Genomic DNA, 26869 nt, shown 5'->3' on the forward strand with positions numbered 1-26869 from the left:
AGAGCGGGAGGGAGGGCGAGGGCGGACAAGAGGGCGAGGGCGGGCGGGAGAGGGTGAGGGCGGGCGAGGGCGGACAAGAGGGCGAGGGCGGGCGGACAAGAGTGCGAGGGCGGGCGGGCAGGAAAGCGAGGGTGCGGGCGGGAGAGCGAGAACGTGGGAGAGCGAGGGTGGGCGGGAGAGCGAGGGCGCGGGCGGGTGGGAGGGTGGCGCGGGCGAGAACGTGGGCGGGCGGGAGGGCGCGGGCGGGAGGGCGAGGGCGGGAGGGCGAGGGCGAGGGCGCGGGCGGGAGGGCGAGGGCGAGGGCGCGGGCGAGGGTGCGGACAAGGGTGCGGGCGGGAGGGCGCGAGCCGGGTCTCTGACCATGTGGAACTTGGTGATGAAAAGAGGCTGGAGAGGAACATCGCATAGCCGGTGCCCACAAAGAGAAGGGAACAAAAGCTGACATGTGCGCAAAAGAAGCGCGCAGAGGACGCGCGCTTAAATTACACACAGAGAGGGACGCTTGCATTGGAGAGCAGTAACAAATAAGACATCTATAGACTCCATAAGAGGTTTTTGGGTTAGATCGCGTAAATATATAAATGTGTCGTTAAAACCCGCCACCACCCGACAGCCAACTAGTAAGGGTTGTCACGTTAACAGAACATGCCAATTCGTCACTCGTACAGCACACCGGTGTGTTGGAGAGCCAAGCCACAACATTTACAGACTGTCAGAACAGTCATCAGTAGGCTTAGGCAGAACACATGGTAATAATCATAATGACAATGACGTAATTGCGTAGAAATTCTAATGTGCACAGTTGTTGACTCTCAGAGGGAGAGAGAGAAGGATTCAAAGGCACGGGAAGCCTCAGACAAGCGCGGGCGAAGGCAACCAAAACCGGAGCCAACAAAAATGTCCAGTTCTGTGGTCCGATGTTGGGATGTTTGGCCAAGAAAGGGATAATGGCTGATGGACGAACCCGCTAATGGAATACCGAGCCGTAGGAGGGAGCGAGCACTGTGGAGACAGCCACGCCATCGGCTGTTGTGGTGGCTGCCTCCATTGCTTCGCTCCGCTCGGAAACCGGTGGCCACGACGTACTGCCTTGGCGAGGTTCGCTGGCTGAGCGCGAGGTTCGCTGGCTGAGCGCGAGGTTCGCTGGCTGAGCGCGAGGTTCGCTGGCTGAGCGCGGGGTTCGCTGGCTGAGCGTGAGGTTCGCTGGCTGAGCGCGAGTTTCGCTGGCTGAGCGCGAGGCTCGCTGGGTGAGCGCAAAGCTCGCGAGCGCCCATGCTCCGAGCCACCCCGGGTAGTTCTGTGTTGGGGGTTCTCCTGTGAGGCATTGCTGGCTCTCGTACGTCTTGGTGTTTTTTTACTTTCTTCGTGTGGTCTTGGTGAGACCAGGCTGTGGGGGAGGAGGAAGAGGGTTGGGGGGTAAGATGAAGACTTAGTATGATTGGTTGTGTCGTTGGTGCTGCAGTGGGTGACAGCGCGTGGGGTTTGAAAGAGGACGTTGGCTGCCGTTGGGGTGGTTTGGATGACGGCGAAGCCCTGGAGTCTCCCCGGTGTCGTTTTGTAATCGGCTCAATGGCTGGGAAAGGCCAAACCTTCCATTGTTCGCACGCGGTGCAATGATGAGAACACTTCGCTCGCTGTGCGTCCTGGCGTGTCGCGTAACCTGCCACGGAAGCCGATGCGCAGGCGACTGCCACCGGCGGTGGCGGCTAGATTCCTCACCGATGGTTGTGTGTGTGTCATGCACCCTCCTCCGCCCGACACAGCCCAGGAGAAACTTTGATGTGTTTTGTTGTTGTTGTGCATTCCACGTGTGTTTTGTTTCGGACGCGTCCTGATAAAAGTTTTGGTTTTTAAGGAAAGCAGCTTTTTGAGATTTGCATTAGTTAGGAGCGAGTTGCCGTTGCAGCATAAGTCAGGGGGTAGTGACAGGGACACGCACCCTGGGGCCTCGCAATCCTCACCAATCTACGTTTACCCCTGGATTCCTTCTCCTCCTCTGTGCACCGAAAATACGGTCGTGGCGTTGTGGGGTGCTCTGGGTGTTTTTAATGTGGCCCTGCGTTGTGGCCTAACCCGGTGCTCGCTTTCTACCGCTCATGCTGTAGTTGAAGTGTTTTTATGACGTAGTCATTATTATTTTATTGTTTTGTTAAGGCAAGGAGTCTCGATGGGTCTTAGGCATCGACACTTTTTCATGACTTTCTTGGGTAATTTTTCAGCATTGATATGTTAGACCAATGGCAGATGCATTGTTTTTTTAATTTTTTTACCTATGGAAATAAATCGGAGAACCTGGACGAAACCCATGCAGAACAGGGAGAGAGCATGCAAACTCCACACAGAAGGGAGCCTGAGTCAGGAACCAAACCAAGGCCCTTGTTGTTGTGAAGCGAGAGTGTTACCACTGGGCCACCACCCACCCTGCTGCCCTTTAACTGGCGAATGACTGTGCAGAGAAGGACACGGGAGGAGTGGCACCGCTCCCTGCTGCCCAACGCCAGCTCCTCAACAGGAAATTAAACCAAACCTCTCCTGTGAGCTGCCGAAAGCGGCGATCGATCGAATTTAAATTGCCTTCTGTTTATGATTCTGCGTCACCATGACCCTGGTGTCTGTGCGTCACCCTGGCTGTGCATCACCCTGACCCTGCTGTTTGTGCATCACCCTAACCCTGATATCTTTTGTGGTTTGTGTGATGCGCAGATGCCAGCGCAACTTTGTGGGCATCTACTGCCAGCTGGATAACCGGTGCGCCAGCTCGCCGTGCCAGAACGGCGGCACGTGCAGCACCGTGGTGCGGGGTGGTGTGCCGGACTACGCTTGCGAGTGCCCGTTGGGCTTCATGGACCCCGTGTGCCTCACCCCCGCCGACAACGCCTGCCTCGGTGTGCCGTGCCACAACGGCGGCACATGCCGCCTGCTCTCCCTCCACAGATTCGAGTGCCACTGCCTCCTCGGGTGGAGTGGTACGTTCCACACGCCAGCCTGGGTAGTACCGCAGGGCGATCGCGTGAGGCGGTGCGAGACTCGCTTGGCGGGAGGGAATGGGATATGGGTTGACTGGCAGATGCACCGACATGTGCTGCCCACTGTGTGAACGGTGGTACATGGCCACGCATGCACACTGCTGTTACACACATGTGCCTTTGGTACGCAAGGTGTTTTTTTATGCTCGGTGACATTCACGATCCACAGTGATATCCACCTCAAATGAGCATCTAGGCGGTGCTCATCTCCTGTTTACCACCCTGAGCCTGTGGTTGAAACTACAAATTCCTATGGCGGGGGTGAGTATACCCTTAGCACAAGCACTTTATTTTTGACACAAAGCAGTGCTCATTTTTTTCCACCCCAGAGGGATGATGGGCCGAGTCAAACCCCCCCCACCCCAGAGCAGGAATTGAACTAACCCTGACTCTCCCCCGTGCATCTCCGTCTCCGTGTTCGTGACACAGGTAAAACGTGCGAGAAGGCCGACCCGTGTGCCTCCAACCCCTGCGCGCACGGCGGTGCCTGTCGCGCCGTGGGCTCACGCTACGCCTGCGCCTGCCGGCCCGGCTTCTCGGGGCCCATGTGCCGCGCCGACGTGGACGAGTGCGCCGCCAGGCCCTGCCGCAACGGGGGCTCTTGCGCCAACGTGCCGGGCTCGTACGCTTGCGCATGCCCCGCTGCCTACACTGGCCGCCACTGCGAGACGGCGTACGTGCCCTGCGCCCCGTCGCCCTGCCTCAACGGGGGCACCTGCCGGCAGACGGGCGACACGGCCTACGACTGCTCCTGCCTGCCAGGTGACGGCTACCACGTGCCGCGGGGTCGCACTCGGGGTTGCCGTTACGACGGCGCGCTTTCCCAGGGCCGTCTCGCCGAGTCTCCGCTCGTTTTTCAGGAGGGTCCTGCTGAGTTTGCGCAGTAAGGGGGGGAGCGGTATTGCTGTCGTGTGCTACCGGACCTGCCAGTCAGGACGCGTCAGTTAGGAAGTTCCTGTCAGGAGCTGCCAGTCGGGACGCGCCAGTCGTGACGCGTCAGTCAGGCAACTCACCCTTGCTGTGGCACGTGCCTTTCTGCCATTGAACCTTACCAGGGATTGAGACTGGTTATTTGAACTTTGTCTGGCACATATTCTGGTATGTGCTGTCAGTTGGTGACTTAAAGTTATTCAGCTGTGTAGCCTCATAACGACCACTCATGTCTACTGTGGGGCTAAAAATACCCCCCAGAGAGAGCTCCACTGGTGGGTATTTTTGTCTTTGTCTTCCACCCTGCCAGACATCTTGGAAGAGGTGGTCGTAACCACACTTTACCCCACCACACGCGGCCTGGCCGATTGACTAACCGTGGTGGTATAATTTATCCTGCTGAGTGGACAGAGGTGGGAGATTGAATAAACGTTTCCCTATTGTTTCAAGTGCCACTCCAGGAGGTTGAACTGGTGACCTCTGGATTGCGAGCCCAGTGCGCTAAAACCACTATGTGGATATTCTATGAATTTAATATTTCAGTCTGCAGTCACTCACTCTGAACTGGATAAACCAATCATTTCCTGCACCATAGCTACAACACGCGCAGCTGAGCATCGTAGCCGCACGCACGCACAGGGAGCCATGAGGCCGTGGCGTCGCGCGCGTCTGGATGGTGGATTGGCATCCCCCGTAATCGCCTCGATCCTCCATTCCTTGCTGGCTGTGCTCACCAGCGGACACGCTTTTCCAAACCTCACCTACTCTTGGCGCACACGAGGTCGCGAGGTCGTGTCAGCCAAAAGTGCGTACTTGGCGCAGGGTGCGCCCTCGAGCTGTGGAGGAACAGCTTCTCGCGGCTGGCTGCTGCTGCTGCGTCCCATTGAAAGCCGCATTGGTGCCACTCCCGAACGGGTCGTGTGGACGAGCGTTATAAATACGAGCGGTATGAACGCATTCGCGTGTCTTCCATGCGACGACGCCAATGACTATTTTGTGTTACGGTGGGGTGCCCACTGCCAGACCCCACCGCAGTGACTTCGCCCCCCGGTGACGTCACCCCTTGGGCTCGTTCCAAGTTTCGGTCTCCTAAAATTTCCTAACGTGAGAAAGTTTTCTTAAGAATAGCTATTTTGCAATATCCGCGCTCAGCATTTCTTGTGATATTTAAAGTTACCAGCCCAGTTAATTAAATGCGTCGCGACACAGCGAGTATTTGCAGCCCTGATACTTGAAGTGGCGCATCAGCCTTGTAGCGCGAGCAGCTATGGGGTAAATCATCCTGGAGCTGGATTAATATTCCAGTTCGAGAAACACAAAACTAGAAGCAATTGTAGAAATGCAGAGGTTGTGAAGAATATTTTAATTTTCATTGTGCATGGGAGATTTCAATTCATAAGAGGTTTTTTGGGTTAGATCGCGTAAATATGTAGTCGCACTCTTAGACTTGGAGGCAGTGCATTTATTTAGTTCCAACACAACAGGGTGACTTCACCCTTTAACAAGAAAACGACCTAGGGTGGTGACCACCCTGGCTAACTACACTGGTTACTGAGTAACTATGAACTCCGGACCCGGGATCAACAACATACTGCCCGGGTCCACGTGCTGGAAGACTCGCAGACCGGAGATCATAGACGAAGGGTTTCGTCCCTGGGATGGACAACCAAGATCCCTTTCCAGCATGGCCGGCTCTGACCTTGGCCACGCCCCCCTTCCAGAACCGTCACGAAGAGCCTGGGTTTGAATCACGTGACCCTCCTAGCCCCCTCTTGGGGGTCCCCCTGTCATTCTAACCGGTCACGTGTCTTCCTGGATCAACCAGTGTCATGGCCTTACCCGACCTTCCCCTTAGATTGGCACACACACACACACCGTGCCCTCTAGGGCCGGCACTGCACTGACAGCATGTTGCCATCCAGCGATGTCACTCCACGCACACCGTGCCCCTCTAGGGCTGGTACTGCACCCAGAACATGGTGACATCCAGCGATGTTTCTACATCACCCCCCCCCTCCTTCGTAAAACCCAGCCGTCTCGGCTGTCAACTCCCCCCTAAAAACAGAACGAAGCCCCCTAGCACGCCTCAACAAATACATATCAACAACTGGTATGTACAATATGCACACTATATACAGTGACGAACGGGGGATGGGAACAGAGGGACAGAACACAACAATAGGGCAATAACACAATAGAAGAGGGAGAAAGAAAAAAAAACGTACTAACACACAATCTCGGGAACCCCTTCCAGCACCAGCATCACCCACCCTCAACGTGTAACAAGACCCGTGAGCACAATAAAGGCCAGGTGCAGCCAATGACCAATACGACTGACGAGTGCGACAACCAACCGACGGCGTGGGAGTTTGTGTGTGTGGGGGTCACGCGAACCGGAGAGTCTTGGAACGAGTCCTTGTAGCCGGGCCCCCAGGCGAGGTGGGCATAAGCTCCCTGAGATCTTGTTTAGCCGACGAAAATCAACACAAAACCGCAAGGAGCCGTCGTGTTTTTTAACTAACACGATGGGTGCACCCCAAGGGCTGGTAGAAGGGGATTTAATATCCGTAGCTAGCATGTCGTCTACGGCCGATTTGACATGATCCTTTTCGGCGGGACTCAACCGAAAAGGATTTTGGCGGATTGGCACACTGTCACCCAGTGTCAATATGGTGTCGCAGCAGTTTAGTACAGCCAATATCGTATTTGTGTCGACTAAAAACGTCGGAAAACTCGCGCAGAAGGGTTCGTAGCTTATCACGCTGTGAGTTGGACAGGTCCGATGATCCCCCGCAAAGCGCATCCAGCCACCCCTCGTCACGGTCCGAATGCGGTTGCGACGGAGGAGCGATGCTCACCTGTCCAATGACCGGTTCCTCACAGGGTACTGGCGTTGCGGGCGCAAGCACGGTCCCTTGAGGAACCACAGCCGTTCGCAACCCAACATTGAGGACCGTGATGAAGGGGTCCCCGTCCCCTTTCACAATGGTCTGGGCCGCTATCAAATCAGGTCCGTTGACCCCAGCCCTAGACGTTCCCAATAGAACACTCCGATCCCCAATCCCCTTAGCGAATGGTCGACGCAGCCTAAGAGGCACGAGCATCTGAGCTCCCGGCGGTACGCGTACCGTCCTCGCAACAAGCGCCTGTACCGTCGAAAATGCCGTACGAACAGTAGCGGGGGAGGAAAAGAACATCATACATCGGCCCGATGGGAGTTCGATGCAGCCTTGGTCGATCAAGATTCGAATTGGCATTTTGGCCAAGAAGTCCATCCCCAACAGGCACGGAACTGCCAGCGAGGAGGAGACCAATACCGGCCCGGATAATTTGATGTCCCCAATACAAATTTGCGCGCGGATCTGTCCGATAATGCCCAGCGAGCCCCCGTTGGCAGCATAGCACGGAACATCAACGGGGAGCAAAGGATGGCTTTGAACGGGAAGAATGTTATAAATTAAATCGGACACAATGGTCGCCGATGCTCCCGTATCAACTAAGACCCGCACCTCAACCCCATCAATATGCCCCACAACGTCCGACGACCCCGCCGACGCGGCAACAACGCGATGGGCCAACTCAGACCACTGGCCCGGTTGGAACACCCTCTCCATCATGGCACCTTTCGACGCAACGACAGGCGATTTCTGACCCCCGTTCGTTGCAGTGCGTGAGTGTGTCACAGGTGTGTGCGTAGGCCAAACGTGGGGTGCCACGACTTGCCGGAGTTTGTTGGTGAGCCTTGGGTAGAGGCGCGTCGTCCGGCCGAGGCGTCGCACCGCGCTGTCGAGGAGCCTGGCATCCCGAAGCCACATGGCCCCGGAGGCCACAGTTGTAGCACCGCGTGAGCGCCCCAGACGGCTTGGGTTGATCCTGGTGACTCGGCCCGTCCCGAGCTGGCGGGCCGACGGATCTCCATTCGGTCGGGCGACCCACAGCGCAGACCTCTTCCGATGGGAGGTTGGCTGCAGTCACGGTATGCCTGGCCGCCGCCTTGCTGGCCTTGCGACGTTGGGACAGCAAGTTTGCGTGGATGTGCCGTGCGGCCCGCAGGGAACACATCTCCTTGTCGTCTTGCGCCAAGACGACGATGTTCAAATCGTCCGCCAACAGCAATATCTTCTCAGCCACCATAGCGTTCACCCCTTCCTCGTCCATCCGCGGGAAAGCCGTCTTCGCCAGGGCCAGGAGAGCTGTGCGGTATGCCAGGGGCGATTCCTTGGCGCCCCGCTGACGATCGTAATACAGCTGTCTGCAGTCAGAAGGTGGTCCGTAGACTGCAGACAGGAGTCGAAGCACCATCTTCAGCGTGGCGCGCGCCGATCTTGGCGCCGAGGTGAGGGTAGCGAGGGCGTCACTGTCAAGCATCGCCGGTAGCGCGCGTAGTGCTTCGTCGTCCGTCCATCACGACATTTCTTAGTGAGCGAGGAAACGTCTTTGGAAGGCTCCCCAGTTGCCGTCTTCCCCCACAAACTCTTTGAGGACCGGCAATCGCTGCTGGAACGAGGCCTCCGCAGCCGTAGATCGCCAACCGTCGTTCCCGCCAATTCGTACAGTATCGGCGGGAACGGCGGGCGCCATCAGCGGTCGCACTGCTGGTGACGCGCTGGCCGCTGATTGGCGTTCGCCGTCACCGGCCGCTGTTGATGACGTGGCGGCTTCTGGTTGGCAACTGTCGGTCACCTGATGTAGCCCGGCCCCGCCCTCAGCACCCACTGTACTGATGGCGGCAAATCCAACTTCCAGCCCCGTTGAAATGGCGGGAACTGGCGTTGCGTGTCGTCCGATGTCGCCCTGTGCTGCTCCTCCAACCCCCAGGCGAGTGATTTCCTCCAACGTGGCGGCTGCCACGTAGAGTAGCTCCGCCAGGCGGGAGTGAGCCAGCCGCACTCCGTCAGTGGACGGTCCCCACCCGTCCGGCCGCTGCGGTGTGGGTGGACTCGGCCCCGGTTGCTCGGATTCGCCTTCGGCGATCTCGGGCTCTGAGTCGGCCGAGGTGTCCTCCTCCCCCGGTTCCTTGGTACGAGCCGTCCGTCTTCTATCCATCTTTAGAAGACCACTTCTGACTCCAGTTGTAGTAGGTTCAAGGAGGCTTGGACGACGTAGTCGGAGGCACACTTATTTATTGAACGTTCCACTATATACAGGCCAAGATATACAACACTCGAAGGGGTATCGGCCCCTTCACCCGCCTAACAGGGAGATCCCACAATCTCTATCCCGGCTAGCCTACTCCCAGGTCCTCCACTACAGGGCTAGGGGAGGCTAGCTGACCCAGCTCTGGTCAAGCTGGGATCACGGCACCCTGAGTCCCCAGACCGGCTCTTATAAGAACATCGGCTCTGGGCTCTCGGGGCCACGCCACTGGCTTGCCCTGGTCGGTCCTTAGAAGGACGGCGATCCAGGGGAATCCCAGGGCCTATCTAGCCAGTCTTCTTTCTTCGCTGGTTTAAGCTAAACACTGAACCCCGAGCCCACCGGCTCACCGCCTTATATAGCAACTCCCCCACCGAGGGGTGGGGCCGTGGGGGATCACAGCGCCGTTTTAGCCCCCCAGGCTAAACGGTGCGGACGTGGATGTAAGCATCCTTCCGCGTGCGGGCATAACCACCCCTGGTGTGTTTGTTCGCCCTCCCGTAACACCTCTACACCTGTAGTAAGGAGAGTTGATGGCTTGAGTGGAAGGTCGTGAGGAGTAGGAGGAGGAGGTGGTGATGTTATTGTTTTGAAGGGGGAGTCCCCTTTGTGTGGGCAAGCGTCATGCATGCTGGCCATATGTGTCTCAGCCGTACAGGTTCTTTCAAGTCGCGATTGCCCATTCGACCTCCGAATTTCGTTCGGTTTCCGGGGCAAAAAATGTTCGGAAATATCGTTCGAACACTGATTTGTTCGGGTTCTGGTGCGTTCGGTCTCCGAGGTTTGACTGTAAGATTGGAGAGCTGATATATCAATATAGTAAAAGAATAGTCTTGCAGGACTTCCAACCAACATGAAAGCTGACCAGACGGCTGTTCAATGCGCAGCGCGTACTGTAGTGCTGCATGGTCAGAGCGCACCTCAAAGTGCCTGCCATAAAGGTAGGGGCAATACTGCTGCACAAATAAAACTATAGCCAAAAGTTTCGGCGTTTCACGTAGTATCGCTGCTCGGCCAGAGCCAGTACTCTGCTGCATTATGCCACAATGCTCTCCACGCCATCCACGACTTCAGACAGAACAGCGCCAATTCTGGTTTTACTAGCGTCCGTATCAAGGATGAACGGGAAGGATAAATCGGGGTATCTGAGGGGAGGGGCGTTCACCAGGCCATCCCGGAGCGCAACAAATGCGGCCTCCTCTTTCCCCCAATGAAATTTCTGACCCTTTGCCGTCAGGCCGTGTAGAGGCTTGGCGATAGTGGCGAACCCGGCGACAAAACGGCAGTAGTAGGACACAAATCCTATAAAACTCCGCACCTCACCCATGGACTTGGGGGTCGGCCAAGAACGCATGCATGCAGTTTTGTCCAGGTCCGTCGCTATCCTTGACTTACTTTGTGGCCAAGGTACCGAACTGATGTTTGAAACGGATGACACTTCTGTGGTTTAAATTTGAGGTTTGCCGCACACATTTTAAGAAAGACAGCGTGTAATCGTTTCAGATGTTCCTTAAACGTGCGGCTAAAAACAATAAGATCATCAAGATATATTAGACACGAATCCAACTGGATGCCAGCTAGAACCAGTTCCATTAGCCACTGGAACGAAGCTGGAGCGGAGTGAAGACCCATTGGAAGCCGATTCAATTCAAATAAGCCTTGTGGTGTGCGAAATGCGGTCTTCGGCTTGGAAGACTCATCCAGAGGCAATTTCCAAAATCCCGATAGGAGGTCAAGCATTGAAAAATAATGTGCCCCTGCCAGAGCATCCAGGGAATCATCCATTTGTGGGAGGGGTATGCATCAGCCACATACATTTGAGTAAGTTTGCAGAAGTCGACGCAGAAGCGCAAACTACCGTCCTGCTTCTTAACAAGAACGATCGGGGCCTCCCATGGACTAATGGATGGCGAGATAATATCAGCGGCCAACATCTTATCAACCGCCAGCCTTACGTAGTCCTTCTCTTTGGGGCTCAGTCGGTAGGGATTCTGCCGGATGGGGGCGGCATTGCCCGTATCGATGTGGTGACTCAAAAGGGTATTGCTAATCACATCGGAGAATTCCTGCAAAAGCACCTGCAACTCCTTCCTTTGAGTCTCGGACAATTCTGGGTTTGCGGAGCAGAGTGCATCCATCCACTTCTCATAGGAATGCTGCTGCGGCTCCGTAACCGAAGCGGGCGACGCGTGGGCTAGCACGGTACCCTGCTGTATAACTGACATGTCCAACCCCGCATTGAGGACCAGAATGAATGGTTCCTGGTCATTGAACACCAGAGTCTGGGCCCCAACCAACATCAACCCACGAACGGCTTTGTTTGAGGGCCCTAGGATTCATCCCGCAGTTGCCTCCTGGTCAAGTGGCTTCCGCAACCGCAAGGGCACTAGCATTTGTGCCCCGAGAGGAATCGTTACGGTTTTGCTCGCAAGCACTTGTACCGTAGCGTAGGCCGTATGCAATCGAGTGGGCGAAGGTAAAAAGGCCAACCTGCGGCCCAATGGGAACTCGACACATCCCTGATCTATTACAATTTTCAGGGGCATCTTCCCCAGGAAATCCCAAGCAAGCAGGGAATGGCAAGGGACGTCGAAACAAGAACTGGTCCCGTCAATTTGATCTCTCCAATGCACACTTCTGCCGTTATTTGTCCAATAATGCCCAATGAGCCGCCATTTGCGGCAAAGCACGGAACGCCGACGGGACACAGGATACGACACTTTCTGGGCAAGATGTTATAAATAAATTCAGAAATGATGGTCGCAGACGCACTGGTATCGACGAGCATCCTAATTTTTATATTTCCTGTATCATACCAATAACAGCGGACGAACCCGCAGCCGCGGCAACTACCCTATGAGCCAACTGACGACTGACCCAGTCGGAGTGGCCAGCCGACCCTGGGACGGACAACCAAGATTCCTCTCCGGCGTGGCTGGCTCCGCCCTTGGCCACGCCCCCCTTCCAGAACCGTTAGGAAGAACCTGGGTTTGAATCACGTGACCCTCCTAGCCCCCTCTTGGGGGCCCCCCTGCCATTCAAACCGGTTACGTGTCCTCCCAGGTCAACCAAAGTGTCATGGCCTTACCCGACCTTCCCCTTAGGTCGGTACACACACCGTGCTCTCTAGGGCCGGCACTGCACTTACAGCATGGTGCCATCCAATGATGTCACTAAAAATATATAAATGTGTCGTTAAAACCCGCCACCACCCGACACAGCCAACTAGTAAGGGTTCAATCTTGATTTGAAGCTTCCGTGACTGCAGGAATCCATACTCTTTGGTTCTTTCGGTAAAGTCACGTAGATAGAAAATTAATAGATCATGATGTTTCGATCGCAACACAAGCGACCGTCTTCAGGTGAGAGAGAGAAAGCTACTGAAACAAGGTCTTATGTAGGCCTGAGTAGCTTTCTCTCTCTCACCTGAAGACGTTCACTTGTGTTGCGATCGAAACATCGTGATCTATTAGTTTTCTAGTAAGGGTTGTCATGTTAAAAGAAAATGCCAATTCGTCACAAGTACAGCACACTGGTGTGTTTGAGAGCCAAGCCACACTATTTACAATCTGAGTACGACGTTTCGCCAGTAATTATAACTAGCTTCATCAGGCGACAGCTAGATTTGTAGAGGTGTCTGTTTCATTCCTTTTATGGAGGCGTAGATGTGGTGATCACGCTTCTGCGCTCTTGTGCCACGTGAGGGGGGTGATTATTGAGTTATCGTACATTATGCATATACATTATGCGATCTTGTCCTTCCTGTCCATTATGTGTATTAAAATGTCCATACCAACGGTAATCCCTATTGACGTAAGCATGCATTTAAATTATGTATTATTTGAGGATTCGCTTCCACGCAGGCGGTAGCTATCCGAACGGATTTTTTTTTATTTTTTTATTTCAATTTTGGTAGATTCTCTCATTAGTCTTGGCCAGTAGTAGCTAGTTTTGCACAGAACTTCAATATTATCAAAATCAATTGAGTTTCCTTGTTGGCACGCGTGTTCTGACAGTAGCAGAACAGAGTTAGACTTCACAAATCTGGCTGTCGTTGATGAAGCTAGTTTTAATTACTGGCGAAACGTCGTACTAAGATTGTAAATAGTGTGGCTTGGCTCTCCAACACACTGGTGTGCTGTACTAGTGACGAATTGGCATGTTCTGTTTACGTGACAACCCTTACTAGTTGGCTGTGTCATGTGGTGGCGGGTTTTAATAACACATTTATATATTTACGCGATCTAACCCTAAAAAAACCTCTTGTGGATGATATTGGTCGCGAAAGCCTACGTGTTAAACTGAGATTTCAATTAATCGTCGCATTCCAGAAATTATCGTTACAAATACATGCACACACAACTTCCGAGCGTGACATTATTTTGAATCGTTTGCACTTTTAATGTAGAATTGTTTTCCTTTCTCGACCTTTGCCTGCGCACGGATTTATTCTAATGGGGACGCTCAGCAGGGCCGTGCCGAGCCGACATTTGGCAGCAGGTAAGCCCCTCCGTGCCGCGGTGCCGGCCGAGCTGCACGCCGCCACCTCCCCCGCTCCATTCCCTGGACCCCCCCCCTCCAAGCCCAATCTGGCTCTGGGGGCAGAGCGGCGCTGGGGGTGGCTGCCCTAATGCGTTTTTCCACTGGAGGTATCGGCTCTCTGCGCGTCGGCACTTCCCATATAAAGCAGTGGCGGTGGTGGCAGCTTGTGTTGAATGCCCGCACTGCTGGTATGCATGCCTCTAATTAGCCGCCTGTGAGTGTCATGTGGCGAGCTTCCCCCTGGATCCGCGTTGAGGGCGGCCGCTCGTAAAGGGACCCACGTGGGCTTCCTGTTGTCGGGGCCGTGGCTTGTCCTGGCGCGATCGACCCACATGGTGTAATGTAATTACGGTGTTAAATGGTCCAATTTGTTAACGTCGCCCCGAACAACTTAAACTTCAATCAACAGAGGTGTCCACTGTCGGGAAGCGGGACGCGCCGTCGCTGCGGCAGACGCGCCGGTGCGAAGCGAGGTTTCGCTGCTGCTGCTGCCGCCCCGTGCTTCTCGCGGTTTTGCTGCTGAGCCCTCCGCTGCATCCTCAAGTCGCACCCCTGTATTCGGTTCCTAATAAAAAGCTCCCAGCAAGTGGAGTAAAACGTCAGACACCGCGCCAAATATTACACGCGGTTCAACCCGTAAGTGCACCGGAGAGAAATTAAGCCACCGCGTGTAGCATTCTTAGAATGCATCGGAATGGGTAAACTGATCGTACCCGCGTCGAATCGCGTTCCGTGAGTTTACGTTCGATGCTGTGTGATTTGGCTGCTGCGGCGGCGGCGCAGGCTTCGAAGGAAGGGATTGTGACGTGAACGTGGACGACTGCCCGGGCAACCGCTGCGACAACGGGGCCACGTGCGTGGACGGGGTCAACACATACAACTGCCAGTGCTCCCCGCAGTGGACAGGTAAGCGGCGGGCACCCGTCTGGGTGCGCGAGTTTCACCTCGCCTCCAGGGCTGGGTGGAGGCGTCACGGGCAAGGTTTATTCTGGACTGTCTCTCAGCCGTTTTGTGTGGAGGAATTGGGATCTGTCGAGCATCGGTGTATATCCAACGTTCTCCCAGCGATTTGCATGTTATTGACTACTTAGTTTCAACTAAGCACATGTCCTCACTCTCATCTGTCCCCTCCAAAAACAAAAACCAAAAAATTCACACCTTGCAAAAATTTCAGCAACATTGCTTCAACACATTCTAGACCGGTTTTGAGCTAGGCTGTTTAAACCAATGCTGATGGGAGAGTCAGATGTTAATAAGCAGCCAGGTCGATGAACTTCTAGACATTTATAGGCTAAGGGCCCTCTCTCTCTTAGACGTGGGCCCTAGCTCGACGCAAAACTCTGTAATACACAATAACATAAACAATAATAGGAAGAGTCTGTAATGAGACAATCACCGGGGCTCGGTGCCAAGCTTCCACTTGGCACGTGGAGCGGGTGGCAGTGCGGGCACAGGGACCCGGAGCCTCCTGCCGTAGAGCCAGTTCTCTGTGTGGTCATGTAGGCGCGGGCAGGGGACAGGGTAGGGAGGAACCCGCGGGGGAGGGGGTGAGATCCATGGGAAGGATCCCGTGGGAGGGGGAGGGACCGGTCAGGCAGTGGGGTGCAGGGAGGGGGCACTGTGTGTGTTTGTGTGTATTCGTGTGTATATGAGTGCGTCTGTTGTTTGAGAGCGGAAGAGTAGTAGTTGGCGTGCTGTGCTATGAACCCAGCGACCCGAATTCGATTCCCACTCGTGGCCATCCACACCAGTAAGGCTTATCTGAACTGTTCCTGGACCTCCCCTAGGTTGACTCAGCTTTAAACGAGTACCTGGTATGGCGGCCAGGGGTGGTACTGGCCACCCACCCCCTCGCTAATAGCACTTGCCCCAAAGCCTGTGAAGGCTATACAGGAGGGGGGGGGGGGCGGAAGCTTTGTGTCCGTAATTGAGTGTGTGTGCTTGTGTGCGTGTGTGAATGAGAGTCTGCACTCTGTTGCGGTTCCCTGCCGGCCCACCGGTAGTTTCTATTTGACTGGAATGATTCCTGTCACTGTGCAACATCAAATGGTAAAAACGTGTCCATTGGTGAATTATAAGAATAGGTTTTACCCCTTCTGGCAATAAAACAGGAGGTGTTAAGATGTTCAGACACCAAATAGATACCTATTCGGTGTTTGAATATCTTAACATCTGAACATCTCCTGTTTTTTTGCCAGAAAGGGTAAAACCTATTCTTATTTTTTATAATTTTGGATCCTGGCAAAAAGGTGATGTAGTGTCCATTGGTGTTATCAGGTTGGAGGCTTTAGAGTGTGACAAACGTAAGCAACAATATACGTGCAAAAGTGTGTGGACAACCTACTTGCTGCTCTGCCAAGTAGCACTGCATATTTGGGAAGTGTCTCGCACGCACGAACACGCACGCGATGATCTCCGTGTGCTCCGGCAACACCGCCCTGCGAAGCCACGCTTGTCACGCTGCGCTCTCACACCCAGTAGTAACCAGCCAAGATAATTTTGCCCGAAGATCATTCCGCAGCTGCCCATTGTTGCAACGGTGAAATGGTTTGTTTAGTTTTTCACACAAGAGTTGCCTGCCGCCTCGTAGAAAGGTGCCGGCGGCCAGACGGGCACGAGCAGAATGTTCGTTATGAGCAGGCGCGACGTTTAGCAAACGAGGCCTTGCGTCAGCGTTGCCACTCGGCAGCGCAAGCCGCCCCTCGCCCCTGGTGCTGCTGCTGGGCGTCTCCGTCCCAGAAGCCAAGGATGGTCGCTGAGATGCTCTGGGAAACTGTCAAAGCAACATTGTTTATGATTATGACATGTTTGTACAATATTAATATAACATGAATACGACCTGAAAAATTACTCCCATTTAACTTGGTGTGCCATAAAAAGCTGACGAGTAACTTAAGTCATCGTGCACCCATTATTTTATGATTATTTATTATTCTTGTTTACCGAGGAAAGCCTCACTGAGGCTCAAGACTGTCATGAAGGAGAGTCCTGCCTCTCAGGTGTACAGACAATTGGCCCAATGTGAGAGATAGCCGTCAGGCCTTCGTGTCTTCAGGCTTTTCATCTCTCGTGTGCCGTCTCTCTTGCTGGCGAGGTTTCGTGAAGTCTACTTTGTGCTCCTGTGCTGAGTTGCCCTGCCGATTCCGAGGTCCACCCATTGGCTGGTACAGCCTGTTACCCCGTGACCCTGTGACCCAGGAAACGAGTTTTATAATGAGGTGCATCGCTCTTGCAAGTGAGACTGCCGGTCTCTCTTCAATTCTCACCAAGTTCAACAAATTAACTTGGTCGCTGTGTCTCAGAATGCTAGAGAGCTCAGACTTACCTTCCAAATAATCTTGGCGAGGTCAACAGGAAAGGGTGCCGCGGTGGGCGAGATGTTAACTACCTTGCCTGGTATACAGGAGGTCGTGAGTTCGATCCCGACCCTGATGCCTGGCGTATATTTGGAGTTTGCATGTTTCTCTCCCCGTGATCACGTGGATTTTTCTCTGGTTTTCTCCTCCACGTTTAGAATGTATATGAGTTTAAAGTATTTGGCTGCTATAAATGTCCACATGAGCCACTTTTTGAGCTATAATTTGTGGCCAGGTCACTTCTGAAAAAGAGTTAAAGCTCAGTGGGGCCTTCCCTGGTAAAATAAAAATAGTTGAGTTTGGAAAGACACACAAGGGAACGTATCGGTTACCCGTGATGTGCACGCACGCCACCTCTCACGTGGTCCAGGTGGGAGCTTGCGAGCTGCTGGGACCTGGAGCCCTCCCTTGCCACCTATGCGGCTGCAGCTCTTTACCGACCCGGTTCGCGTACGATCCGTAATCCACAGATGTGACGACGCCCATCAGAATTATCTCGCACACCTACATTTGACAGGGCCTCTGCACGAGAGCATCGCCGCATGCCTTGGCCTCCTGACATTGTCTCAAAAATAAAACGCTGGACAAATAAATGCACTTATTATTGTGGACGTTTTATTTCCACGAGACACGCGTTTTCCCGCACCTTTGCGTGCCCACACGATGCCAGTTGTAACCACGTGAGTTGGAGCGCCGAGCAACGTGGGTGGCCATTCTCTGCTTCCATCCGTTACCTGGCCCAGTTCACCCACTGATGAACAAGGCGAGGACTCATTGCTACCCACGTGAGAGGCGAAATAATGTAGTTAGTTTGCATGTGCGGTGACTGTACATTTCCTCTAAGTGGATAAACTGGTTTCATATTTGTGCCCACTGCTACTCGGTTACCATTTAAAATGTATTTCATTATGTCGTGTGACCACTTTATAAGTCGAGCCGTGTTCCCATGCTCTCTCTCCTTCCCATGGGTTAAGCCCTGAAGACACAAGACTATAAACCACTCTTCAAGAGCCAAAGCCACGCATTACGTCTTTATCAAATTCATTTTCCACGGGGAGGGGGGACGAGTGCTGTGTTTTTTTGCCATGAGCTGTGTAGGTGTTTAGCCCGGGCAGCTTTACAAGTGGCGTCATTTTTCTCAGCCCATTGTCGCCACTTTTTCACGAGTCTCGCCAGCTCGTTGACACACCCCCCGCGATTATTTTGTGAGCCAGTTCTATCCATGACTCGTGATAGTTATTAATAACGCTCCGGGTTTGGGGCAGCGCTGAAACCTCCCACGTGCCCCTGGCTCTGTGCCCACCCCCACCGTTCAACTCTCTCCCCTCTTCCCGTGCGAAACTCTTGGTTCTCATTGCGCAAGACATTTGCGTGCTCCCTCGGCACGTGACGGTTCGGTGAAACTGCGACGGTGATGGATCCGTGCCCAGGCCGGGACCGGCGTGTTTTCCCGTCGCGTCCCATTTGCCAAGGAGGTTTTTGATTATTTCCATCCTCGGTGATCTGCCAGTCTTTCTGGCCGTAGCCAATCCCGTGCAGGGGCATTCTGTCAGTGAATCGGGGGGGGGGGGGAGGCGTCCCATCCGTGCTTCAGAGTTAGCTTGTGTTGAACCAATGCTGCTGAAAATTATGCACTTCCCAGAAGGCCGTGTGAATGATGGGATGTGCAAAACTACTTTCTTTGCTTATGTGCAGGGTCATATCTGTTGAGGAGGCTTGTTTATTTTCTTCCTTGGTTAATGTGTTCTTCTCTCCCCTGCAACGGTGGGGGAGGGTGAGGGAGGGGTTAGGGGGTTTGTATGTTCATAGGATCACCACTTATGCTGATTCCCCACATTTTTTTTATTCAGTCAACCCCAATGGGTTGATTGGCTGAGTCGAATCCTGTTTGGTGTTTAAACTCACAACCAAACCTTCTGGGAAGCCGTGTGCATGAGGTCATGTCCCTCAAAAGGTTTTGCTCAGTATTTTGCACGTTTTACTCATTCATTATTCTTCAGGAAGTTGAGAAGTGTTACTCCAAATACAATTTAATAACGAGATAATCATAGACCTCCGACACGTCGTTTCTTTTCGGTTTCGAGTTCAGTTTTGCAAAAGTACTGCTGCCAGCTCCTCCGTCACGTCTTCAACTTCATCAATTCCATCTCGATGTGATCCCAGGCTGCCTGTGATCTCGTCACCTCGCTTCTGCACGTGTTCTGTTTTCTCATGTATCTTCAGTCCGTTTGGCAGCCTACATTGTTAAGTTCTTATCACATTTAGCCAGGTTGTGTAGGGTTGGGTCTGCGCACATTGAAGAAATCGCAGCGCAAGTAGAGAACCCCTTAGTTTCGCAGGGGAGACGCTCGGCACGCCACGCACACGGGTTGACAATCCACTTGCTGTACTGCTGCCACCTGGTCACCCCGTGACTCAGCAGGGCTGGGAGTTGCACAGAGCACTCAGTCGTTCACTCGAGTCACTCGAGTCACTCGAGTCACTCGCACGCAGGTGGTCAGTCGTCTCCTTTTTCAGTCTTATATAGCTACTTCCACGGTTACTATTTCTGTAAATCATTTCCTTGATTGCTCCACTCGTATTAAAGACCCGGTCTATACCAGCGACTGTCTATTTCGTCTCATCTATGTTGGTCGACCACCACACTGCAGGACACAACCACTCACTACCCATTCCTCCACCCACTATGTCTTTCACTCACACACTCACTCACCACACTGCAGGTCACAGCAACTCATTTACCCATTCACACACACACACACTCACTCTCTAAATCTCACACTCACTCACACACTCACCACACTGCAGGTCACAACACTTCTCTTCCTGCGTCTTCCCTTGCGCTGCTCCACTTGAGAATTCCCTGCCATTTTCTCTTTCCTCCCCCCCCAACCTCTTACAGTCATAACCTTGCTTGGTTAAAAACTTGTTCACTCTAATCTATTACACACAATCACTGTGCTGTTTGTTGCTGGCAGCTCGACATGTTGGGCCTTTGGGGCTGTGCTCGTTAACGCTGCGATGACTCTAATAAGACTGTGTTGGTGTGTTGCTGGCCATGTGATGTACAATGGGTACATTGGGCCTTTGGGCCGATGCTCAGCAACTGTGTTAAATGATAAATCTCCGAGATTAATGAAGCACCCCCCCCCCGCCCCCCGAAAGCGTGAGGGTTACAGACCTGCCTGCGCCACCTCTTCCACAGACTTGAAGTTCTCTTGAGAATAACAATGATAGCAACGGTGATGCAGACGCAATCCACGGCGCCATGTTGAGCATTTGACCAGTGTGTATTAATACTCTTTGGTTCTTTCGGTAAAGTCGGTGTGTTTTAAATTCAATATGTAGTGAATCCAACTATTAGCACAACATACTCCAGGCTATTAACACAACACACTTCAGGCTATTAACACAACATACTCTCGGGTGGTGACCACCCAACTAACCACGCTACGGCAGAACTAGACACGGTTCCACTATCTCGGTCCGGACCACAAGCTGGGTCCCGGACCACGTGGCTGGATGCTTCTTCAAGCTTGACGTGCATCTGCTGCCTCTCCAACAGTAAGAACCCCGAGCCCCTCCCAGGGCCCCCCCTTATATTGAGTCGGGCTGGGGCTGGCTCCGCCTCTCGCCCCACCTCTCGCCCCGCCCACCTTCTCGATCTCCCTCGCCCTTTCCTGAAGGCTCTCGAGAGTTCTTCCCGGACCATGTAACCACCCATTGGCCCCCTCCACCAGTGGCCCCCTCCACTATCATCCGGTCACATGTCCCCAGGTCAGCCAAGGTATCATGCCCCCAGGTCAGCCAAGGTATCATGCCCCCAACGTAACCCTAGCTGGCTGACACTCTCTCGCTCTCTCAACGGGAGCCCGCACCGCACGCTGTGCGTGGTGCCACCGTGCTTAACCAACGCTCACCCAAGCCCCCACTAGGGCTGGTACTACACCCCGTGTCCAGGGTGTACACACAACAGTATACATCCGCCGTGGCCTCGCAGGCCCGGCACCACACAGTGACATTCCCAGTCACTGCAAATACAAGACAGCGCTTATAAATTCAACTCAAGGCAGAGCTTCTGTAAATGTAACGCAAAACCACGCTTCTGTAAATTCGACAAGAAGCAACGCTTCTGTGAATTCGACAAGAAGCAATGCTTCTGTGATGCTTTTGTCTCTGCCAAGAGAGGACGTGAAACGTAGTCAGCGTCTTCCTGCAGGAGTAACATAACCATCTGCTACAAGAGCAACACATCGGCATAATAATCCTCTCGGAACAATAAAGATTTAATGAGATTGAAGGCAGGGTTTTAAAAGGCACTTGTCCATGGTTGCTACGCTAATCTCGCTCTGGATGTTGTGCAATGGTGACCGACTATTTGCATAAAATAAAGGAATTGCTCAGACAGGAAGTTTGCGCGTGTGGTATTGGACGGAATGACCACCACCAGAAGCCAGATGTTCCGCTTCCTCGTTAGACATCGTTGGCGGATTGTGCAGCCGAGCCCCGGAGCGTGCAGCTTGGCCGCTGTAGCAGCCGCTCGCTCACTGCCAGCATGGCCCACGTCTGCGTGGGAGCCTAGCGTTGCCTCCGTTGGTCGCCGCTCACTCGTTGCCGTGTAACTTCTGTTGGTAAACGGTTCCACATGCAATCGTGGCATCAGAGTCGGGGGTGGGGAAGAGTTTTACTCTCCAAAGAAGCACTTGGTTCACACAAAAAGCTACTTTTTTTCATCGGCCACGGACAATCCACTGCTGCGCATTTCAGTTGGCGGTAGACGTTCGAAGTGGAACTGCGACCCTCAAAGCAATGGCGCCGCCCCCGTGGTCTCCTCCCCCATGATCCATGGATCAAACAAATAACTCGATACACCGGAGCACAGCAGCAAGAGTAGTTCATGCGAATGCTATCGCAAGAGGTCACACGTTTGGCGCAACGCTCCTTCGCTGACTATGCGTGATGAATGAAGACCCCACAAAGCCACCGCTACCTCTCATGGCTCTAATACATTGTCCGTCCGGCGCCTGCACATTGACTGATCTCATCGTTCTATCTCCTCGGTGGACGCTCTTTTGGATGCGTTACATTCATCAGCTGCCACTTCGTCATTATTCTCAATCATCGGCCATCATCTCTTCAAGCCGTGATGGATTTTGCCCCCAAGCCCTGCTGTTCTTCACGGTTTGGGTGGTGTCACGGACCTGTGTGTGTTCTCTAATCCATGTGGGCCCCTTTTTGGTTATGCAATACATCCTAATTCAGTTGAATTTGGGTTGAGCGGAGGTGCTGGATTGGCACGCTGGCGTTTTCAACCCTTGGCTCGATTCCCTGCCACGGTTCGTGGACAGAAAGCTCGGCAGGGCCTCGTGTCATTAACATTCCTTGTAAGTTAGAGTAAAGATTACATTTGTTATCATCTGTGAGCCCCAAATTCTCCTCAAAACATTTCCATTTTCAACATCATTAAACACTTGGTGTGCCTCTGAGAAGACGTTAACCTCCCATAATTACCTTCATAGTTTGTTGGCCTCTCAATTTAAAATCCCACTGAGAGAAACTAAAGATCAAGATCGGCTTCCTCTACAGAAATCGCTCCTGCTTCTTACGAACCACTCCCCACTAACTCTATTGCTTCCACTCAGCTGACCCTCATGGTTACAGAGGCTTGCGTTAAATACCTCGCACACGGCCTCAGGTAGGGTTGGCCTGCTTTCCTTGTGGCCCTGTGCCCGATCTTAATTTGCCACAATTCTGCTACTCATCACGATTTGCTCCTCTAACGCTTGGCCGCAAGCTGCTATCGGTACAGAGACCGGCGCGGATCCTAAGTTTGTCGTTTCAGCGCCCGCCGACGAGGCGCTCTCCGTTGAGCAAGGCAGTGTGCATCATTTACACGTCGTTTATGCGTTGAACGCTGTTCCGTGGAAATCAGATTCTGCTGAGCTGTCGCGTTTCCTCGGTGGGAAATGAGATTGTGAGCGCTTGTGATTGTTATTCATCCGTGCCCTGCTTCGTTCTTGGTATTGCTCCAAGTCGGGTTTTTTTTAATTCGTGTTCAAACCTGCTTCATAGCTTGCATCCACGTGTAACATAATATTTTTTTGATTTGTAAAATGTTTCTTTTGTTATTTTGTGGTTTTGCTGTCGCTACCTATACATATTTTATGGCAAGCACGTGTGGAGTTATGCTGTTCACTCTGGAATCACTGTGTTTGCTGACTGACCTGGCCCCTCTCGGATAAGATACTTTTAACATTGTGTCCTGTCACGCAGTTAAAAATGACTTGACCCAGGTAACAACCTATTGAGACCGGGAGTCTATTATTCATGGGATGAATTGGGTTATAATGAACATATCAAAACGGCAAATATGGCAATATTGTTAACGAGACACCATAGAGGATTGATACGGTAACAACAACAATATTCACAAATAATCGGAGTTTTGGTGTTCCCTGTTTTAAGATCGCAAGGTGCTTTGTGACAGTTGTAGGATCGCTTACTACATGCCTTACGTTACGGTGTACAGGCAGGTTCCCACGTCACACTGTACTGGCAGTTTCACCCACGTTACACTGTCCTGGCAGTTTCACCCACGTCACACTGTACTGGCAGTTTCACCCACGTTACACTGTCCTGGCAGTTTCACCCACGTCACACTGTACTGGCAGTTTCACCCACGTTACACTGTACTGGCAGGTTCACCCACGTCACACTGTACTGGCAGTTTCACCCACGTCACACTGTACTGGCAGTTTCACCCACGTCACACTGTACTGGCAGTTTCACCCACGTTACACTGTACTGGCAGTTTCACTCACGTCACACTGTACTGGCAGTTTCACTCACGTCACACTGTACTGGCAGTTTCACTCACGTTACACTGTACTGGCAGTTTCACCCACGTTACACTGTACTGGCAGTTTCACCCACGTCACACTGTACTGGCAGTTTCACCCACGTTACACTGTACTGGCAGTTTCACCCACGTCACACTGTACTGGCAGTTTCACCCACGTTACACTGTACTGGCAGTTTCACCCACGTCACACTGTACTGGCAGTTTCACTCACGTCACACTGTACTGGCAGTTTCACTCACGTCACACTGTACTGGCAGTTTCACTCACGTCACACTGTACTGGCAGTTTCACCCACGTTACACTGTACTGGCAGGTTCACCCACGTCACACTGTACTGGCAGTTTCACTCACGTCACACTGTACTGGCAGTTTCACCCACGTCACACTGTACTGGCAGTTTCACCCACGTCACACTGTACTGGCAGTTTCACTCACGTCACACTGTACTGGCAGTTTCACTCACGTCACACTGTACTGGCAGTTTCACCCACGTTACACTGTACTGGCAGTTTCACCCACGTCACACTGTACTGGCAGTTTCACCCACGTTACACTGTACTGGCAGTTTCACCCACGTCACACTGTACTGGCAGTTTCACCCACGTCACACTGTACTGGCAGTTTCACCCACGTCACACTGTACTGGCAGTTTCACCCACGTCACACTGTACTGGCAGGTTCACTCACGTCACACTGTACTGGCAGTTTCACCCACGTCACACTGTACTGGCAGTTTCACCCACGTCACACTGTACTGGCAGTTTCACCCACGTCACACTGTACTGGCAGTTTCACTCACGTCACACTGTACTGGCAGTTTCACTCACGTCACACTGTACTGGCAGTTTCACTCACGTCACACTGTACTGGCAGGTTCACTCACGTCACACTGTACTGGCAGTTTCACCCACGTCACACTGTACTGGCAGTTTCACCCACGTCACACTGTACTGGCAGGTTCACTCACGTCACACTGTACTGGCAGTTTCACCCACGTCACACTGTACTGGCAGTTTCACCCACGTCACACTGTACTGGCAGTTTCACCCACGTCACACTGTACTGGCAGTTTCACCCACGTCACACTGTACTGGCAGTTTCACTCACGTCACACTGTACTGGCAGTTTCACCCACGTCACACTGTACTGGCAGTTTCACCCACGTCACACTGTACTGGCAGGTTCACTCACGTCACACTGTACTGGCAGTTTCACCCACGTCACACTGTACTGGCAGTTTCACCCACGTCACACTGTACTGGCAGTTTCACCCACGTCACACTGTACTGGCAGTTTCACCCACGTCACACTGTACTGGCAGTTTCACCCACGTCACACTGTACTGGCAGTTTCACTCACGTCACACTGTACTGGCAGGTTCACTCACGTCACACTGTACTGGCAGTTTCACTCACGTTACACTGTACTGGCAGGTTCACTCACGTCACACTGTACTGGCAGGTTCACTCACGTCACACTGTACTGGCAGTTTCACCCGCGTCACACTGTACTGGCAGTTTCACTCACGTCACACTGTACTGGCAGGTTCACTCACGTCACACTGTACTGGCAGGTTCACTCACGTTACTCGGCGGTGTGAATGTTGGCGTAAGCTGTGGAAGACGCCTGCATGTTGCGGCGCACGCTGCTGCTGCATTGCAGGCCAGTACTGCACGGAGGACGTGGACGAGTGCCAGCTTCAGCCCAACGCGTGCCTTAACGGGGGCACGTGCCACAACACGCACGGCGGATACAACTGTGTGTGCGTCAACGGCTGGACCGGCGAGGACTGCAGCGAGAACATCGATGACTGCGCCATCGCTGCCTGCTTCAACGGCGCCACGTGCCACGACCGCGTCGCCTCCTTCTTCTGCCAGTGCCCGCTCGGCAAGACCGGTGAGGGCGAACGCTGGCAATCGGGTTTCCCCCTCGAAATCGACATTTGGTGTTTTGTCAGAAAGGTCGGGCTCGCTTGAACCACCGCTGGTGAACTGCCGGATATATTTATAGGCAAGGGGACGCTTTCCATGAGATGTGGTTCCTGTTAAACTGTACAACACACGATGCAGGATAATCAGCATATTTGTGGGGAATATGAGTAACAGTGAATGGCGGTTTTCTTGAGCGATGGCACTGTGGGCGGTGCCGTGAGAGAGTTGGTATCACCATGGACGTCGCCGGTTGTGACGCGGTCGGCCATGGTGACGTCTTTTCACCGCACCCGTGTATGCGCAGGTTTGCTGTGCCACTTGGACGACGCGTGTGTGAGCGACCCGTGCCACGAGGGGGCTATCTGCGACACGAACCCCATCAACGGCAAGGCCATCTGCACCTGCCGTGCCGGATTCACCGGCGGCGCCTGCAACCAGGACGTGGACGAATGCTCCATCGGTGAGGCGCGCCCCCCCTTAGCGTGCACGGCACAGTGAGCTGCCCTTTCGACAACGTCAGTGGCGAGCAATGTCTGTAGAGTGCTCCCCTTGGCTGTCACCGTCATTTGATCCTGCGCGGCCATTGCTCTGTTTCAGGAGCGAACCCCTGCGAGCACGGAGGCCGCTGCATCAACACCCAGGGCTCTTTCCGCTGCCAGTGCACGGCAGGTTTCACGGGCCCGCGCTGTGAAACGGACATCAACGAGTGCAACTCAATGCCCTGTCTCAACGACGCTACCTGCCTCGACAAGATCGGAGAATTCACCTGCATCTGCATGCCAGGTATGCTGGGAGATATTTTGCCGGCTGCCGCGTAAGAACCGCAATCTGTAAGTGGCGACAAAAGCAAAGGCACGAGCATGCACCGGTACAGTGCAGTCATCAATGTCTGCCGCTGCCGTGCGCCTCTGCTGTGTACGACGGTGAGAGTTTTTCGCCGACACAGTGCGTGCGTGCCACCTTATTGTGCATAGTAGGGGGCACAGGTGGTGCATCGGCCAGTCATCTCAGTCAGTCAACCCATGGCACCTGTGTCTTTCTGGGGCCTTCTGCCAGCGGGCGTTCAACTCTTCAACTGGACTTAAA

General features: G+C 53.4%; 1 protein-coding gene across 1 annotated transcript in view; it reads left to right on the top strand.

Moving 5' to 3' along the window:
• The window catches only part of LOC144724469 (uncharacterized), an 81741-nt gene that overhangs the window by 20094 nt on the left and 34778 nt on the right, over window positions 1–26869 (top strand). Inside the window, exons 3-8 of the mRNA XM_078603626.1 lie at window positions 2704–2966; window positions 3456–3788; window positions 14418–14540; window positions 25515–25748; window positions 26088–26243; window positions 26381–26566. Coding sequence (XP_078459752.1) covers window positions 2704–2966; window positions 3456–3788; window positions 14418–14540; window positions 25515–25748; window positions 26088–26243; window positions 26381–26566 — 1295 coding nt within the window. The remainder of the gene's footprint in view (window positions 1–2703; window positions 2967–3455; window positions 3789–14417; window positions 14541–25514; window positions 25749–26087; window positions 26244–26380; window positions 26567–26869) is intronic.

This window comes from Lampetra planeri, chromosome 20, assembly GCF_965212315.1.
Source record: "Lampetra planeri chromosome 20, kcLamPlan1.2.h2, whole genome shotgun sequence".
NCBI classification, from domain to species: Eukaryota; Metazoa; Chordata; class Hyperoartia; order Petromyzontiformes; family Petromyzontidae; genus Lampetra; species Lampetra planeri.